This window comes from Adiantum capillus-veneris, chromosome 19 (genome assembly GCF_014529385.1).
Source record: "Adiantum capillus-veneris isolate H3 chromosome 19, ASM1452938v2, whole genome shotgun sequence".
NCBI classification, from domain to species: Eukaryota; Viridiplantae; Streptophyta; class Polypodiopsida; order Polypodiales; family Pteridaceae; genus Adiantum; species Adiantum capillus-veneris.
Window position 1 is genome coordinate 112011047 of NC_140949.1, and position 19478 is coordinate 112030524.

Sequence of the window (19478 nt, forward strand, 5' to 3'; positions counted from 1 at the left end):
CAAGAAGATGATTCTTTATTACAAATAAAATAGCAGAGGCAGAAACAATTGGAACAGACTCGCCTTTATGCTTTACATCAAGGACATGAGTCTTTCCTCTATGTACAAGGGTAATCTTTAAATTAGATAAAACTTCAGGTACTTCTTTTGCAAAGATCAAGTATGCAAGAAGATGATTCTTTATTACAAATAAAATAGCAGAGGCAGAAACAATTGGAACAGACTCGCCTTTAAGCTTTACATCAAGGACATGAGTCTTTCCTCTATGTACAAGGGTAATCTTTTTGTTGTAAGTATCCACCATATCATGCAACCTGTAACACCATGGGATACCCAATAACACATCACAACTCTCAAGTGGCAAAATATGAAATTCTTCCGCATCCACATAACTCTATGCTGACGAAGCTTCCCCAAAATGGGAGTACCAGGCTCTGAATGACCTCGACGTGCCAAAGCTGCTTCACCTATCATACCCATCTCCTCTGTGTCAAAGTCGATGATGCGGAAGCGTAAAGACCAAGGGGAGTGAGCACGCGAGAGAGAGAGAACGAGAGAGAGAGAGAGTATCCTGAACCAATCAACCTTGGCAATGAATAATTGAATGTGTATACAATGGAGGAATGGGGTTGCTTATATAGCAACCTCAGTAAATTGCCCTACCCAAGACTTTGACAAATAAGTAAAATAAATACCTAAAAGCCAAACTAAATAATGGGATCACATTGGGCAGTTCACTTGAGATGCCAAAACTCGAACACCCTCTCTGTAGCTCATAGTGGACATCAATAGTGAGACCAAGTCGATGAAGAAGCTACCATGGACACCCCAGTAGTGCTGGATACACCTCGGTGTTGCTCTCCTCAACTTTGTACCTAAAAGTAATGCCATCTTGAGCATTCGTTGCCTTTCTAGAAACTTTGAACTGTAGACCACACTACATCCAAGCATCCCCATTTGTGAACTATGAACACATCACGTCCAAAATATAAAACTCCAAGATAGCGAATTGTGGAACACATCCTATCCATGATCCGACCAACAACAATGAATTGACGCGCCCATCCATAGTGTTTTAGACGTCTGATTGGTTCCCTGCTAGATGCATGTGCATTGAACTTCGACCTATGGTTCCAAACACCGATAACTTGAACTCCAACACAAGGTTCCAAATTAATTATAGGGAGCACTCCTTGCCCCTCTCTGCCACTCGCAAGTCTCTCTCTAGCTGAAGCTAAAGGTGACACTTGCACTTTGACTAGAAATCTGACGCCGAGGCCACCGTGGCCGCCGCCACGTGTGCCATGCCGATCTCCTCTGTCAAATCTTTATTACCGTAATCTTTCTGCAGCTTTCCTTTGTCGTTGTCTATTTGTGAGTTCTTGCTTTTGCCTTTGGCTTCAAACTCCCGAGCCAAACAAAGCGTCGAGTCACATTCATGACAATTGTGGTCGTACCTCGTGGGTACAAAGGCAGCTAACTGAGTACTGGTAGTGCCATCCTTGTCGAGCTTGCCTTTGCCGCTATCCTCTAGCAAACTCGTCCATTTGCTTTGACTTCACAATCTCGAGCCAAGCAATTTGTCAGGTTTGAGAACTGTGCCTATGCATAGGCTGCTAACTGGATGGTGGATCCGCTATCCATAGCCACTTGTTTGTTTTGGCGGTTGTCGTTGCGGGCGCTCGAGCAAGGGGGGGCCGTGTTGAAGTTGCAAAATTTGGTAATCTTGTACCTTCTCGCACTCCAAGGGTGGCCGCAACAAATCCCAAGCCGCAAGATCTCCAATCTCCTCGCCTCTTCCAAACCGTTTTTCCACTCCACGGCTATTTCGCAAGGCCGATTCTCCAAAACTTTGCTCTTGCATGTCCGTCCGGCGTCTCCCAAGCCGCTTTACACCCTCAAGGCTAGAGAATATGAGAATGTCATCAAGAAAGATAAACACATACACGCCGATCATATCCCCAAAACAACCTACCATGAGACAATTGAATGTACCCACGACACCTGTCAATCCAAAAGGCATAACCACATACTTCCATTGTCCTCACTCTGTGCGAAAGGCGGTCTTGTAGATATCGCCTTTAAATACCCTTACTTGATGGTATCCACTTTTGAGATCGACTTTGCTGAAAACCTTTGTCCCATTGAGCCTATTGAGAATATATTCAATGCGAGGCATCGAAAACTTGTTCTTGACGGTTGTCACAAACGGGAGCGCATAACAATATAAAATACATTCGGATAAATAGGATTTATCACTTATTACTGAAGCCAGAGGAAATAGAGAGAAATAAATAGAGAGAGAGATAGAGAGTGAGAAGATTGACACAGTACTGGGGACCAGAAGATGGGCTGGTCCCCCCACGTAATAGTATCTTTATTACTGAGGAGAAGTCTATACAAGCACTTGAACCGAACGTATTACCACGTTCGTTCTGGAATAAGACTTGATGGTTTCTGGAAGCCTCAGCTTCCGATTCCTAGGGCAAAACCCTATTCCAAGGAACTTCCGTTCCTTATTCCAATTCCTCGAGAATCAAGGTTCTCGCCTCTGGATCTCACCTTCCAGACTCAGGGCATGGCATCCCTGCAACTCTTTTCCAACTCTCTTTCCAGAGTCCTCTTCCCGCAGAACAACTTTGCTTTCCCGAACAGGAAGTCCTTACTTGGGAATCCCAACTTCCGGATCACAACTTGAGAGACTACCTCTCTCCGATCCGTGGATCTACTTCCCAAACTTGGGTACGAAACCCTTGGGCTGATCTGGCTCTAGTTCCTCAGAGCGCTTTTCTCCTGCAGAGGCTCATACCTTCCTCTGCTCCTACTCCCTCACTAAGAGGAAGTACACCTGCAAACAAATACTCAGAGTTCATAACATGAAAATCGTTACCTTCAAAGTCTCGACGCTCGAAACGCAACTTCGTTCTCGAAAAGCAATTCCCCGGAAGAGATCTCTCCATAGAAAATCCTCTCTTCCAATCCTACACACAAAAGAGGTGTGTTCTCGGTTTCCTTCTCGTAAATCAGCCCCGTCTACGATGTGTATGGGCTGAAAACAGAGAAAAACAGCAACTTGTCGCGATGGAAACACGCTTCGTAGGCACTTCTTCGCGAGGGAACTCGCGCACTGGGTCTTGGCGACATCTGGTACACTTGGGGCAGCCATGGGCATCACCGGCAACGTCTTCTTTACGGCTGAAATCTGCAGCAGCATCTCCTCCTTGCAAAGATTGGTCCTCCCCTCTGAGTGAGGGCATGTGATGCTTTTATAGCTCCTAGCCACGGGCACGAAAAGTTGCTCGCGTAGAGATCGCGGCCGTTTTTTTTTATTATAAAAATTTCAATAATAAATATTTTTTTTTCATTTTTTTTTTCTGTTCTGCCAGAAAAAGAGAGAGAGAAAACGTTGGCTGATCTGTTGCCTTATTTATCAGATGGCTGCCCACTTATCAAGTGGGCGGCCGACGTATTTTAAAAATAGTATGAACCTGCCCAAAAACTCAATAAAATCTTATAAGTTAAAAACAATGCTTTCACAGCACTTCCCAGGCGTCCCTGGATGCAATCACATGCACAGTTGCAATGCAGACATAGACTTCCTCGCGGGAAAGCATCTGCTTTCCCGAAAAGCAATCCCGCTTTCTCAGAAAGCATTTGTTTTTCCTCAAAGTTTCCTCTGAACCCATCTTCATTCAAGTGCTTGCTTTTCCTTGTGCACAATTCTAACACAGTTCGGAATTTCCTCCCGACTATGGATATTCCCTTTCCGATGCACCCGTCACCCACCTTGTGACGCATCAGGAATACCCATCACCTAGTCCTTTCCTACCGAACTTACGGTACAATCTCCTTCACGATGCTCTATGTCACCCATCCTATGACGCATCAGAGATGTCCGTTCCCGGATGGTCGGATACTTCTTTCCGATGCTCCCTGTCACCCATCCGATGTGACGCATCAGAAGTACCTGTTCATGGTGGCCTTACAGATATTCCCGTTCTCAGTGCTCCCGTCATTACTTTGAATGACGCACTAGGAATACTCTGTACTCGGATGTCTCCAGTGAGAAAAGCCCTCTCACTTAAAATTCCAATAATTCATTTAGAATTATTTTTCCTTGGTGTTCCAAGCGAGAAAACCCTCTCACTTATAAATCCAATAATTCATTTAGAATTATTTTTCTGTAAGATAAAGCCAATTTAGCAACATCCCTCTCACTTATAAACAGTTGTCCTCAACTGTAGAGGCCCAACTGAACTGCCGGGGAGAAACCGGAAAATTTCAAATCTGGCTCAATGGTGAGTTGAGCTAGTCCTTTCTCAAAAGAGAACTTACAAATTAAATTAAACAAAAATTCAATAATTCAATACTTACCTTACCGGTTCATGTCCTTCTTCTAGTACCTCGAGGATATCCTTCACCATCATCAAAGTTACGAGCCGTGGAAGAACTCGTCATTCGCGTCTTTCCAAAGATCGAACGTTTACTCATTTGAGAGTCTGTTAACTCAATTCCACCTTCTCAATCCGAGAAGAATAATCCTCCTAGAAATCAATCTAGGTATCATCCTTGCGCATAATCCTGCGCTGTTAGTCTAGAGGGTATTAAACCTCTTGTGTCCTCCCACATAGGGAATGCTCAAGTCATAGAGCATTAAGCTCGATGTCTTTCTTTCACAAACAAAGTTTGTGATCACCTTAAAGAAGGTTCTTGTTTCGGGCCGTCGCTCAACGTAGGCGGACGGTTCCAATCCGAAGATTCCTTGTGCACGGCGGCACTTCCTTCCAATCTTATTCTCCTGCGAGTTATTACCACTAGCATTGTTTTCCCGACGCCCATTAGCGTCTCTTTCTTGCAAAATCATAAAAAATGATTCACCTTGCAAACATCAATGACAACTTGCAAAATCTCAGGCAGATAGGATTCTAGCCATAACATTTTCTGAACGTACGTTCAAACCCGGTTCACAATAGAGCGAACCCTCTTTGATTCTCAGGGCTGTTCTCCCATATGTAATTCTTACCATTTTGAAACGGCTGGCGAACTATATTCTTACGAACATAATAGTTCGAATTTATTTCAGCAGCGTGTAAATGCTACTTGACCTTTTCGTGGAGAAACATATACCGCAACCAAAAGTTGCTTCTGTAATGGTAAAAGCACATAGCGTACTCAATGATCAACGACCATCGGAAACCTCTTCTCCGTAGAGAAACTCAAATTCCTTCTACCAAACACATCTCAAATAGAGATTCTCGTGTCGGAATATCCTTGCGCATAAAAAGGCGCTCAAGAGAGTATACCAAACTCCCGTCGAGTTCCTGAAAAGGAAGTTGGTTCATCTCATTCTGTTTAGCAGAAAAAAATTCAACTGGTAGATGACCCACCTTGGCATAGGTCTGTATCTTCGTGTGTTATCCATGTACTCAAAAGTGTACATAATTCTTAAGCCGTGTTATAGTTTCGGTGAACCTGGGAAATTACCTTCCCTTCGTAAGATCCTTAGAGCGAAGACGCTCAACTTGACGATCACTTGGCTCGATCTTAGAGCAAAACCCGCTCATCAAATAATCTAGGATTTTAATCCTTGGATTCCTCAAGCACAGGCCGTAGTCATCGCTTGTTCCTTCCCTCGTAAAGAGAGTGTTCATTCACTTGTGCAAAAAGCACTACCATATCTTCCCTTACCGGGTAGGGGGTGTGGGCTTAAAGAGTACTCAAGCTTCATGAAAGCTTTTCTTTGCTTGAAAACTCAAAATGGTTCCTTCATAATTTCCTACCCGCAATAGCAAGTAATTTGTTGGAGAACTACCGGATACCAAATCAATCATGGACCTTCAGGATGGTTAAGCAAAGCAGTTTATCGTATAAACAATGTTCTGACTCAACCTTACTCTCATAAACACTCGAGAGTGATTGTCCTGGTTAGACACAACCATACCTCGTGCAAAAGAGCAAACAAGCATAATGCACTATATGATTTCCTCAAAGATGTAACTTTGATTAAAAACCTGCCCTCTCACTTAAAGTTCAAGGGTCTGCTATTCAAGAACTCAGGAGTTAGATTTAATTCCCTTACTCCAAACTTTTTGTGTTCAATGTTTCCCGTCCCACCACGGGGATTGGATTCTATGTACACTAAGGTGTACACTTTTAGCTTTGTATTGCTGACTCCACCATCTGCTGCAAAGTATCTTGCAGATGGGTTTACAAATTCGGGCAAAAGTCCTTCGTTAAATTTGTTCATCTTTCCTTCCTCAGAGAGGATCAAGAATGGAGCTACCTTGGCAAGAGTGAACCACTACTTGCTTTGACTCACTCGTGTTCCTATTGGGCAAAGCGATCCCAATCTTCTTGGATGCCTTCCTCAAAGCATAGAGGAAAAAAATTTGTCAAAAAAATTCAGCCTTGAATTGAATCCAAGTCTTGTTGTAAGTTCCTTGCAGAGCTTTGGTATACCACCAAGTACTTGCAATCCCCTTGAGGTGTTCAATCACATGCCTCATCTTCGACGCTTTTTCAAAAATTGCCGTTTGCAAAGGCAACTTCAAACTGTCAAATGAAAGCGTTAGCTTTTGGGACATCTTCCCATCCGTCAAAAGTATCAAACTTGACCGGAGTGTTCTGAGGTCTAAAGACCTTCTTCATATCCTTCCCGGAATGACGGGATTTCATGGCTATAGTTCTGGATTGACGTTCATGGATATTTTCTGGATTCTGAAGAATCTCGAGCATTCCGCTTCTTGGATTCTCGAGGTTCTTGAGCATCATGCTCTTGTCGCCTTCTCAGAGAATCCCAAGCCTTGTGTCGACGTCTTGATGAGAGAAATTTTTTTTTCCAACTCTGTGAGCTTTTCCTTGCAGGACTTAGGGTTCCGTCTACTTACTTCTCTCTTGGCTTGTCATGGCTTCTTCCCGTATCTTCCCAGAGTCGTCCTCCTTTATAGAGAAAGAGAGGAGACCATGCTCTGATACCACTGTCACAAACGGGAGCGCATAACAATATAAAATACATTCGGATAAATAGGATTTATCACTTATTACTGAAGCCAGAGGATATAGAGAGAAATAAATAGAGAGAGAGATAGAGAGTGAGAAGATCGACACAGTACTGGGGACCAAAAGATGGGCTGGTCCCCCCCCCCGTAATAGTATCTTTATACTGAGGAGAAGTCTATACAAGCACTTGAACCGAACGTATTACCACGTTCGTTCTAGAATAAGACTTGATGGTTCCTGGAAGCCTCAGCTTCTGATTCCTAGGGCAAAACCCTATTCCAAGGAACTTCCGTTCCTTATTCCAATTCCTCGAGAATCAAGGTTCTCGCCTCTGGATCTCACCTTCCAGACTCAGGGCATGGCATCCCTGCAACTCTTTTCCAACTCTCTTTCCAGAGTCCTCTTCCCGCAGAACAACTTTGCTTTCCCGGACACGAAGTCCTTACTTGGGAATCCCAACTTCCGGATCACAACTTGAGAGACTACCTCTCTCCGATCCGTGGATCTACTTCCCAAACTTGGGTACGAAACCCTTGGGCTGATCTGGCTCTAGTTCCTCAGAGCGCTTTTCTCCTGCAGAGGCTCATACCTTCCTCTGCTCCTACTCCCTCACTAAGAGGAAGTACACCTGCAAACAAATACTCAGAGTTCATAACATGAAAATCGTTACCTTCAAAGTCTCGACGCTCGAAACGCAACTTCGTTCTCGAAAAGCAATTCCCCGGAAGAGATCTCTCCATAGAAAATCCTCTCTTCCAATCCTACACACAAAAGAGGTGTGTTCTCGGTTTCCTTCTCGTAAATCAGCCCCGTCTACGATGTGTATGGGCTGAAAACAGAGAAAAACAGCAACTTGTCGCGATGGAAACACGCTTCGTAGGCACTTCTTCGCGAGGGAACTCGCGCACTGGGTCTTGGCGACATCTGGTACACTTGGGGCAGCCATGGGCATCACCGGCAACGTCTTCTTTACGGCTGAAATCTGCAGCAGCATCTCCTCCTTGCAAAGATTGGTCCTCCCCTCTGAGTGAGGGCATGTGATGCTTTTATAGCTCCTAGCCACGGGCACAAAAAGTTGCTCGCGTAGAGATCGCGGTCGTTTTTTTTAAAAAAAATAAATAAATTTTAATAATAAATATTTTTTTATCTGTTCTGCCAGAAAAAGAGAGAGAGAAAACGTTGGCTGATCTGTTGCCTTATTTATCAGATGGCTGTCCACTTATTAAGTGGGCGGCCGGCTTATTTTGAAAATAGTATGAACCTGCCCAAAAACTCAATAAAACCTTATAAGTTAAAAACAATGCTTTCACAGTACTTCCTAGGCGTCCCTGGAATTAATCACATGCACAGTTGCAATGCAGACATAGACTTCCTCGCGGGAAAGCATCTGCTTTCCCGAAAAGCAATCCCGCTTTCTCAGAAAGCATTTGTTTTTCCTCAAAGTTTCCTATGAACCCATCTTCATTCAAGTGCTTGCTTTTCCTTGTGCACAATTCTAACACAGTTCGGAATTTCCTCCCGACTATGGATATTCCCTTTCCGATGCACCCGTCACCCACCTTGTGACGCATCAGGAATACCCATCACCTAGTCCTTTCCTACCGAACTTACGGTACAATCTCCTTCACGATGCTCTATGTCACTCATCCTATGACGCATCAGAGATGTCCGTTCCCGGATGGTTGGATACTTCTTTCCGATGCTCCCCGTCACCCATCCGATGTGACGCATCAGAAGTACTTGTTCCTGGTGGCCTTACAGATATTCCCGTTCTCAGTGCTCCCGTCATTACTTTGAATGACGCACTAGGAATACTCTGTACTCGGATGTCTCCAGTGAGAAAATCCCTCTCACTTAAAATTCCAATAATTCATTTAGAATTATTTTTCCTTGGTGTTCCAAGCGAGAAAACCCTCTCACTTATAAATCCAATAATTCATTTAGAATTATTTTTCTGTAAGATAAAGCCAATTTAGCAACAACGGTCATCTTGTTCTAAGCCTTGTAATCAACACACAAACAAGACGAACCATCCTTCTTGCGGACAAACAAAATAGGAGCAACAAAAGGACTTACACTAGGACATATGAATCCTTTGGCCACCAACTCTGTGAGTTGCTGCTCTAACTCTTCTTCTTGAGTCTTGTTCAAACGGTAGGGAGCCATACTAACTGGCTGTGTCCCCTCCGTGAGTTCTATGCGATGGTCCTCCGGCCACTCAAGAGGGAGATGGGGTGGAAGATCATCCTACAAAAAGAGGTGCTCATAGTTGGTAAACCTACTTGAATACCTTTCTGGAGCCTTGAGTTTCAGAGTGACTGGAGAGGCATAAATGAATGCCGCTTGTGCTCCTCTTCATAATTCACACTTTGCTTGCACATGAGAAATGAGAGGTAAAGAATGAAGACCCTCCTCACCATGAATGATTATGGGAGAGTCACTTTTGGCATTTAGAGTAAGCGTATTGTCTGCAAAATCAATGAGAGGGTTATGTTCACGAAACCATCGAATGCCCAAAATCATATCACATCCTGAGAGAGGAGACACAATAAATCTTCTACGGAAGGAAGCTTGCTGAACAGTGACTAACAATTTTCAAGTATTACATGGAGTTTCTAGCTCGCTGTGCAGTGTTACAGTAAAGGAAAAGTACCTCATTTAGTTTCTTCAACTCTCTTTAATTATAATCTCCCTTGGAATTTAGAATCATACATGTATATATAACACAGTCAAGACTTTAATGCACGTATATAATGTGTTTTACTTTGTATATGACCCAGTTTATAAAACATGCCTGTTTGACCCACATAGCTAGGCATAATTAAATACAAATGTAAACTTTTTTTCTTTGGGTAAAAGCCTACATAATTACATAGCATTGGTATATAGGAGCAATCTAAAATTTTCTCCTAGGACTTTGATTTTTTTCTGACGCTTATGGTGCCTATTCTTTGCAAAATTTGAATGCAGATTTGTGCGACTATAATTATGGGTTAATTTGGTTATCCTGGTAGGTTCAAATATGTAAGGAGATCATTTTTAAGATCTCTATTACTAGTGTACAAATGCTTCTTAAAACGGAATTGTATAGATTCTTTTTTTCAAGCACATGGGATTTTTTTGAAAATTAAGAAAAAGGGACGCTAAAGTGTCCCTTTTGGTTCCAAACTAGTGTTAATACGTGGTGTACAATACGTGTACTAGACGTATTTTTGAGAATCAAATATAAAATATGTCAAGTTTTTTAGATATGATACTTTAATAAGGACAAATGAAGTAGGTCATGCACCCCCTCAATATGTTTAATCATAGCATACATAAACAAGCACCATGAAGCTCTCAAACACACTTGATCAACTAGCAAAAGACTTTAGAATAGAATATGTTTTGAGAAAAAAACGCTAGAATAGAAAACGTTATGAGACGTACTGTACGTTTCAATACGATATGTCCCATATTCTAAATAAAATATGCGTATTATATCTGGTATGATCCTATCAGACAGGACACTTGTAGGTCTATTGGCACTTCTTTTACGACAAGGAGTTGTTTTCACACTCAGTTCGAGACCTTCAAGCAATATCTTCACCATGTATATGCTAAGTACAGCAGTTTGCTACATTGCCCGTGACGTCATCTTTCCATGGAGATTTCTTGGCGGTCGGAACACCCCAGACTGCTGCTACACTCGCTGAGTATTGTCCTTCAGTGGGCATCGCAGCAGACATATTCATCATTTGCCTCACATCTTCGGCATCATGTGGTTTGTTCAGCATCAGTTGCTGAGAGGGGGTGTTAGATTTACACCACTCTGCTGCTTCACATAGGTCTACGACATACTTGTACGGCTAGTATGTCTCCAGGCTGGCCATCTATGTATAGGCTGCACTTTTGTCCGGCCGTCCAGATTTGGGGCGGCCGCCCGCCCAGTATGGACTCCCTTGGCGCTCATATATATGGGGCCAGGGGGTACCCATTGGATATCATCTGGCATTGTACGGGTCTTGTGTTCTGGTAGTCATGGGGAGCTGATCGCTCCCTCTTCCCTACACCTACGTATTGTGGTCTCTCTCTCTCTCTCTCTCTCTCTCTCTCTCTCTCTCTCTCTCTCTCTCTCTCTCTCGTTCAACTTTCGTCGGATAGATCTTTGAGGTCTCTTGGAATAGTTTCCCACGACGTTAAAAATTCTCTTCTTCTTCTTCTTCTCTCACGCTTCCGCACACGCGCACTATCACAAACTTGCAGAGTGCAGATGAGGATGGATTTAGTGATCACTCATACCCCACACAGTTCCAGCTAGTAGTACTTCCAGTTTCATTTTATTTTTTTGTACCCAGACATGGTATCAGATTCACCGGTTTGTAACGGCTTCCTCTTGAAGACGTTAATATATCATTTCATTTCATTTCATCTCAATCTATCACCCAAGTGTGGTAGATTGGTTATTTCATTTCCCTCTTGAATAACAGGCCTCGAGTTCAACTCTCGTTGGATAGATCTTTGAGGTCTCTTGGGATAGTTTCCTACGACGTTAAAATTCTCTTCTTCTTCTTCTCTGTGTGTGTGTGCCGCCTCTATATGTTGGGGCCACATCATCACTTTGTGAGATTTTGCCCTGTTTCCGTTTTGTAACGTTGGTGCTGTTCCCTGTTCTGTTCCCTTCCCTTCGTAACTGGTTGGCACCACGTGCCAGGCTGTGATCGAGGGAAACTGACTAGAAGCTGGACTGAAAACTAACTTCAATTACAACATTAGAGAACTTGAACTGAAACACGACCTTAACACTAGGAAAAATTGTGCTCCAAGTCCATAGAGAGACCGAGTTCCTCTTTGATAGGTCCTCAAGTTGGGCGTCCTTGGCAGTATTGAAGAACTGTGCATACGATTGCTCTGCGAGCCCCCTCACATAAGTTGTTTTCCAGCTGATGCCTGGCCACATCCTTAATGATACTTGGTTGCCAAGAAACAACCCCAAAAGCACTGCCAGTAGGACTGATTACTACAACAGCCACTCTGCTTAAAAAAGTAGACACTTGGGGCTTTTAAATAAGCCAGCATGGGTTGGAGGGCTGTGTCAGCAATTCCGTATGTTTCCATGTCAGCACTGTCATGTCATCATGTCCGTACGTTTCCATGTCAGCATAGCCATGTCAGCATCTGCCACATCATCAGGTCGTCACACCCTTTCTTGTTACACCCAACATCTGGAGGAGAAGGGGATATTCAGGTTTTAGTATCGTGATTTTAAAGCTTGAAAGCGCTCATTCATTGATACTGGCTTGCTCTGGTTTTGTAATGTAAGCAAAACAGTACAGTGCACTACATATGTTGAATGCTTGATCAACATTCTTTGTGGTTGTGTACTTATTTTTGCACATCATGGCAACAGTTTTGATTTGTTTCTCTTTTGATTTACCCTGTTGTCAGATGATGAGCAATCCAGATTTGATACGTATGGCCAGCGAAGGTATGAAAAACCTCAGATCCGATGATTTACGTATGGCTGCTCAACAGATGAAAAACATCAGGCCTGAGGAGATGGTTGAAATGAGCTCTCGGCTGGCAAGTGCATCTCCTGAAGAGTTGGCATCAATGAGAGTACAGGCAGATGCTCAGCGCACATATGAGCTACAGGGAGCCAGAAGTTTAAAAAATCAAGTGAGTAGTGGGCAGTTGGATTCAAGGACGCTCACTTCTTGTGTGCAAGTGGGTTGGGTGTTCAATATTGAATGGTAATAATTCATACTGAATTTTGACAGGGGAATCAGTTGCATGGACAGGGAAATTACAAGGAGGCAATAGAAAAGTATTCTCGAGTATGTGTGATTTACAAACAATATATATATATATTTTTGGGCATGAGTTGTTCTGCCAGTTTCCAAGGCTTTGCATGTGAATACTTTCTTACAAGCTATCGCTACAGGGTAAAGAGAATCTCCTGAGAGTTACAACACCAGAGGCTGCTGCCTTGCTGCTTGCTTGCTCATTGAACTTGATGTCATGCTATTTGAAGACTGGGGAGTTTGACAAAGCAGTTGCAGAAGGCACAGAGGTGATTATGGCTCTCTTGTGGTGGTTCATTTAAGCACTTACGAATTATGTTATTCAAACCTCCTTTTGCAGGTCTTACGGAATGATGCAAACAATTTAAAGGCCTTGTATCGGCGGGGTCAAGCATATAGAGAACTTGGCAAGCTTAGAGTGAGTACCTTTACTGCAAGATAACATTCGTTGTGTTGCTTTGATGTTGGAGACAGGATAGGCCTCCTACATGTAGCATTATTGCAATATGCAGCTCCTGCAAAAGCCTTCCAATGGGTTTTTGAACACCTAATTTTGTTTTGAGCAGTTAGCTTTTCGGGATATGAAGAAAGCTACGAAAGTTGATCCTGATGACGCCCATGTCAAAGAAGTCTTACGGTAAAGTTTAGTAAGGAAGATGATGCGTTGTGCTGTCTTCTGGATAGCCCTCTTTTGACATGGTGAAAGATGTGCAGGCAAATTGAAGAGCAGCTGGAAAAGGACGGAGAAGAAGTTGAAGAGGAATTTACTCTGGCAAATGGTACGCAGATGAACTGTAGTATTGGTAAATTTTCAGCCTTGCATTTGAGTTGACATTATGACATTGTAGGTCCTGTTATTGAAGAGATTACTGATGAGGAGGCAGAAGCTTTGAATGCATCAACGTCTGATACTAGGAAAGGCATTGAAGATGAAATTTCGTTGCAGCCATTGTCTGAAGCTGAGCAGCAGACACCAGTTTTTCCTGATACTTCTGGTTTGTCTCAAACCATAGATAGCTTGAAGCAGAATCCAGAAATGATGAGGTATCCCTTGAGCCTGAAGATGTCATTGAGTAGGAAGCGTTTTGAAGTTGCAAATCTATGTGCTGTAATTGTTCCTAATGTTGCTTGAGGATTTGCTTTTCTTGGCTTCTTGAGTATTTGGTGTTTGTAGACAGATGGCGGGATTGGTTTTTGAAGTCAATGCTGTCTCATTTATGAATTTGAGTTTCTTTGTTTGTTTATGTCATTTTATCCTCTTTGTGATAGATGAATTCTTGTTGTCTTGTTTCTGTATCTTTCTGTTGCAAGTACACATCTTTATGACTTTCTGGAAAAGGCTGCAATAAATAGATAGGTGCCAAAAAAGTAAAAAAAAGAGTAAATGGATGGAGTTGTATTGACAAGGAGTCACCTCATTGATGCGAATGTCAGATCAATTTAGAAGTCTGTTGTTTTGGTTTTCTCTTAATTTTAGGGTGCATATTTTGCATTACGCTGAGGCAAAAGATATCAGTCATGCAACATGCATCATTTTGCATCTCACTTACTTTAATTAGGTTGGGGCTTTAGCTACATGAAATCATTTAAGGGCCCTCTGCATTGCTTTTTTTATGTTGGGCCTCCATATGACTTGAATTTTTGGAATTGTCTTAATAAGCTGTTTAGCAGCCATACTTGCTTAAAAGCCTTTATCAAGTCTTCTAATTCGTTGTATGCAGAACCATGCATTCAATGATGAGCAACATGAACCCAGAGCACATAGCTTCCATGAGTGGTGGCCAGATGACTCCTGAAATGGTGAAGATGGCATCAAATATGGTTAAGAACATGTCTCCAGAGGACATGCAAAGAATGTTAGATATGATGCCTTCTCGGAAGCAAGATGAGGGTAGTATCCCTACACCTTTTCCACCTCCATCTTTGAGTCGCGATCCATCAGCCTCAAGGTCTGAGCTGGAGAGAACTCAAAGCTCTGCTGCAGAATCTACGGAGGGTTCTAGTAGCTCAGATTCTATGCGAGGTCAAAATTACCCAAGTATTTCTCCAGAGATGCAAGAACAAATGCGACAGACAATGAAGGATCCTGCAATGAAGCAGGTTTGATTTGACAAGATCATTATCCTACCGAGAGTAAGAAGTGGGAATTTGCTAATTGTTTTTGGTCTATGATGGTATGGCAGATGATGGCCTCAATGCTCCAAAACATGTCACCTGAAAGCATGGTGGCAATGAGTGAGCAAATGGGCTACAAGCTTTCGCGGGAGGAAGCTGAGAAAGCGCAGACAGCTCTCTCTAATTTGAGTCCCGATGTCCTGGAGAAGATGGTATGCATGTTTAGATTTTCAATCCTATTTATTTATTTTTATATTTTGGGTGGGTCAGAAAGGAAAGTATTCAGGCCCGTTGTATTGCTTATCTGTGTATCTCATGTTTTTCCAGATGAAGTGGGCTGATAGAGCTCAACAAGCGGCACAAATTGCTAAGAGAGGGAAAAACTTTCTTCTTGGAAAGGCAGGGCTAGTACTAGCGATAGCGGTGCTGATCGTTGCTGTGCTATTGCACTATTTCGGTATCATTGGTGGCTAGTTGTGATGGGTGCGCACTCTGTTTTGCTTGTGCCTTGCTGCATCCATCTTTTTTATATCCATCTTTTGAAAAAAGAAAGGGCGTCCATATTGATCCATCCAGTGAGCTTAGCCCTGTTTACTCCGGCTCTCAAATATATATGTATTGCAGGCTCTCAAATGTAAAAAGGGATAGAGCAAGTGCTATGTTGCTTTGGTATTGCCACTCCCAAACTAAGGTCCGGACTTTTTCTATAAATAGCTTGGGAGGCTTTAATCGATCGCACCGCTCGTGGGTAAAGCGTTAACAATTCTGGTTGCAATGTGTAAGAGTCTTTTTTCGCTGACATTCATGTCAAATTGTTTAACCACAACTTTATTGCATTGCAAAGGTAGGTTTATCTGCTTAATCTGAAAGGCCTCCATGCAAGTTTCGAGCCATAGAAGCATGCATGTCAGAAAGATTTTGAAAATGGGCACCCAGTGAAATCCACTGTTATATGGCATCCATTTTTGGTAGCAATGTTTGAAGTTGAGATACGAAATCCTTGTGTGTAATCCGTTTGTCTCGTCACGTGTGCACTAATGACACCCAGGGTTTGGTTCACACTCATGAAACAGTACCATTATGGAAACTGCTAACATGAAGCATTTTTGAACTGTCGAACCCCCCTCCCTCAACCAAAACAAAGGAGTGAATAAAGTGGAAAGATTTCAAGGTATGTATCTGTACGCACCATTTTTAGAAAAACCAGAATTGTGGATGAATGCAACATTTTTGCAAATATATCGGTCATGTAATCAGTAGTATTGCATATAAATATGTATGTATATATTGCAAGACTAAACAAACTTGGTATTGAAAATTTCAAACTAGTTACAAACAGTTGATAGCTAAATCCATAGTGATGCATACATCCTTGACGTTGCACCCTACAAAACTCTTTGCAGCTATTATTTTCGTTTTGTTGAAACTTGGAGGACTCTGCACTTTAGAATAGGGGAAAAAAGTCGCTAATGACGCAAAAACCCTTGCTGAAACTGTGCATTCATATGGAAAAAGATGAGTGAAGAAATTGCATCATATTTGGCATGATCTAATTAGAAATAACCGAGGTGCTCCTTTTTTGCCCACTGATAGTGGCCCATATATGCTGATGTTTTTGTGCAAAGATGCAGCACAATCCATGTAGCACATGTCATGATGATGTCGACCACAAGCTTCAATGCAATTGTAGTGATGTGCATAGTCTGTGTCGTGGAGGGCTTGCATTAGTGAGGAAGACCCTACCCTCTGAACAGTCTTTGAGTGCAATAATCCCCTTGTTAACTACATGGCATGGTGTGCTTGAGGAGGATGCTTTTGCGAGTACTCACCTTGTCTAGATTTCTTTATTTTGGCCTAATTGACACAAGAAAATAGCTCGTGCAAGAAACCATGATCAAAATGCAAAAGAATGAATATATTGATGCACATGTCTATGTTTAAGCTTTTGAAAATCGCTAAATAATAAGCACTGTTTAGTATGAAGTGAATGCAAAATTATCAAAATGTAATGTTAAATTAGTGAAGTGTTAAGCCTAATAAAAAAGAGAAATCAAGCCGAAACACATATAGGTCAGGTATCATGTGGTATGGGATATTTTGGCTAGCAAACGCATTGAGTTAGTCAAAGTTCACAAACCATTTCAAAGTGACTACTCTATCTAATTGTTCTTTATTCAAGCTTAGATAACATGAAAGCTTGCAAAGCTTATAATTAGAAGAAAAGTTGGTGAACTTAGAAACTTACCTAGACTCCAAACAGCTTCATAGCAAAGGCTATACCTTCCTCAACATTGCAAAAAATGGTGTTTATCGTAGCGCATCGAATGCTACATAGAGATTAACATTAAATTGTCAATTTAAAAAGCCATATTGACCTTGCCAAGGCACAATGGCATCTCACGTAAATTGAGAGAGTTATGTAGATCGAAAAATCCAAAGTAGACTTTATGAAACAAGAAATTTCTGGGAATGTCATCCTTCTATTCCACCTACTAATTTATATGGTACACACACATAGCGTTAGGGTACTCTTGCAACTTACCTACAAGCACACATGTATGGAATTTATAACATGCATAGCTACAAGAAGCAACATGCATAGCTCAACACTACTCTCTCTCTCTCTCTCTCTCTCTCTCTCACACACACACACACACACACGCACACGCACGCATCTACATGGACAAAAACTAGTGCCTCATTCTCTCAGATAGCTTCACTCTCCCTCACAACTTCATACCCTTTTCTCACCGAGATACGGCTTTAGGCCGATTTCAGTTTCGTACATGGGTTCATGCCTGCATCTTCTATAATGGCCTCTGTTAATGCTGATACACATAACCTTCAAGTTTTAGACAATGGATTTGGCTTTGGACAAGGAGCCCCACGTGTTTGACTTAGGCATGCGCACATATTTACTCCGAGGCTAATCTTAGATGTCATCTATGAGAGCTAGTCTATAGCTACTCCTAGTTACTCAATCAAACAAAACTTTAAAATTTGGCAAGAGTCAAAGAGGGATTGCACAGGTAGATGTGCTTGCACTCACATGATCTTGCACGCATATGAGCGTGCACATTTTCACTTTTGTCAAAATGATGGAAAGCACAAAGTTTAGTTTTCACTCTTGGGTGAACCTCATTATCCAAAAAATTCTCCATTGGGCAAACTATCCCTTAGCCTTCACATAACTCTCCAAAAGTAAAAACAAAGTAACAAAACCTGGTGAGCATTAAAATATATCTCAAAAGTAATGCTATAGAATTTATAGTCCACATGGTTTTCTCAGCAAATAAACAGAATCGTGGATGTCTTGAAGATGGTCAAAATGTTAGGTTTCATTTTGGACACATGTGGAAAGTAATGAAGTGCAAGGTGCACATACAAGAAAAAAAGGCTTGCACACCCATGAAAATAGAACTAATTTTGGCACTTTATCCTCTTTTGTTGCTTGATTTTTGTTACACACACTCACACATTGAAACAATGAAAGCTACAACACCATCTCTCAATGAAGACTCTCAATAATTAACACCATCCCCCTTTTCAAAACCACAAATGTATAAAACCATGTATAAGCCTCTCTCAATGAACATTCTAAACAATGTATTCTTTTATGTCCCTCCCTCCCTCTTCCCCCTTCTCTTCCAAAAATCAAAAATATACTTAAGCCATGTTCCTCTCTTTAACAGTTTGTTCTCCATCATTCGAATCCTTAATCATATTTTCATTAGCACAATTGTGTGATTAGTAAATTGTGCATTTCTTGTTTATGCACCATCTTTGGTGTGCCAACATTGGGCCGCTTATACTCACAACTACATTGGCAATGACTGCTCCTCACCAGGTTCTTTTTTACTTTGATAGGATGAAAAACTCATTTTTTTCCCTTTTGTTTTTTTACATTAAGTTTTAATTTGTTTTCAAAACAAGAGTGTATTGATATTGCAATTCTTTCAATGCTTTAGTTGCTGTTGAATTTGTAGTTGAATCCTTACTTTGGAATAGAATAAGGTAAAGTCACCATACACAAAAACATTCACACATAAAAAAAAACAGAGATGTTCCAATGATGCATTCTATAAGCATAATTCCTAGCATAGGATTTTAAGGTCCATATATAGAACTTGAAACAAGCACACACATCATTACAATTCATGAACACACATACACATATGTTATTACAATCCATGAAAATACACACACACACACACACACACACACACACACATTCTCAATGATAGAATTTGCCATTATAAGTGGTTTTTCTAAAGAATTTTTCCTTAAGCTAAATAAGAATGCTTGTACCCCACTCCAACAAATTTTCTAGCTTAGGTGATATAAATCACATAGTGAGGATGATAGTCCTCACTAACAATCAACCTCACATGACCCCCTTGGATACATATGCATGATATTTCACTGTGATTACAAGCGGTTTATTCTCATTTTTGGCCCGCTACTCACAAATCAATGAGGGAAATTATCTTCAACTGTCTGTTCATTCTTTACATTCTTTCATGAACAAGTAAGCTAAGCATCAATTTGTGTTTCCTTTGCTAATGCATGTCACTCTTAATG

General features: G+C 41.6%; 1 protein-coding gene across 2 annotated transcripts in view; it reads left to right on the plus strand.

Annotated features, from left to right (window-relative positions):
* TPR7 (Tetratricopeptide repeat (TPR)-like superfamily protein) overlaps nucleotides 1–15696 on the plus strand; it is a 39809-nt gene extending 24113 nt beyond the window's left edge. Inside the window, exons 2-12 of one of the 2 annotated variants that reach the window (XM_086491119.1) lie at nucleotides 12427–12657; nucleotides 12759–12815; nucleotides 12923–13051; nucleotides 13123–13200; nucleotides 13349–13419; nucleotides 13497–13561; nucleotides 13631–13826; nucleotides 14504–14882; nucleotides 14966–15109; nucleotides 15225–15380; nucleotides 15522–15696. In XM_086491119.1, coding sequence (XP_086347245.1) covers nucleotides 12427–12657; nucleotides 12759–12815; nucleotides 12923–13051; nucleotides 13123–13200; nucleotides 13349–13419; nucleotides 13497–13561; nucleotides 13631–13826; nucleotides 14504–14882; nucleotides 14966–15109; nucleotides 15225–15371 — 1497 coding nt within the window. In that variant the 3' untranslated portion in view covers nucleotides 15372–15380; nucleotides 15522–15696. Of the gene's footprint in view, nucleotides 1–12426; nucleotides 12658–12758; nucleotides 12816–12922; nucleotides 13052–13122; nucleotides 13201–13348; nucleotides 13420–13496; nucleotides 13562–13630; nucleotides 13827–14503; nucleotides 14883–14965; nucleotides 15110–15224 lie in introns of both variants that reach the window. The other variant, XM_086491120.1, reaches the window with a different exon arrangement.
* The last annotated feature ends 3782 nt before the right edge of the window (nucleotides 15697–19478 follow it).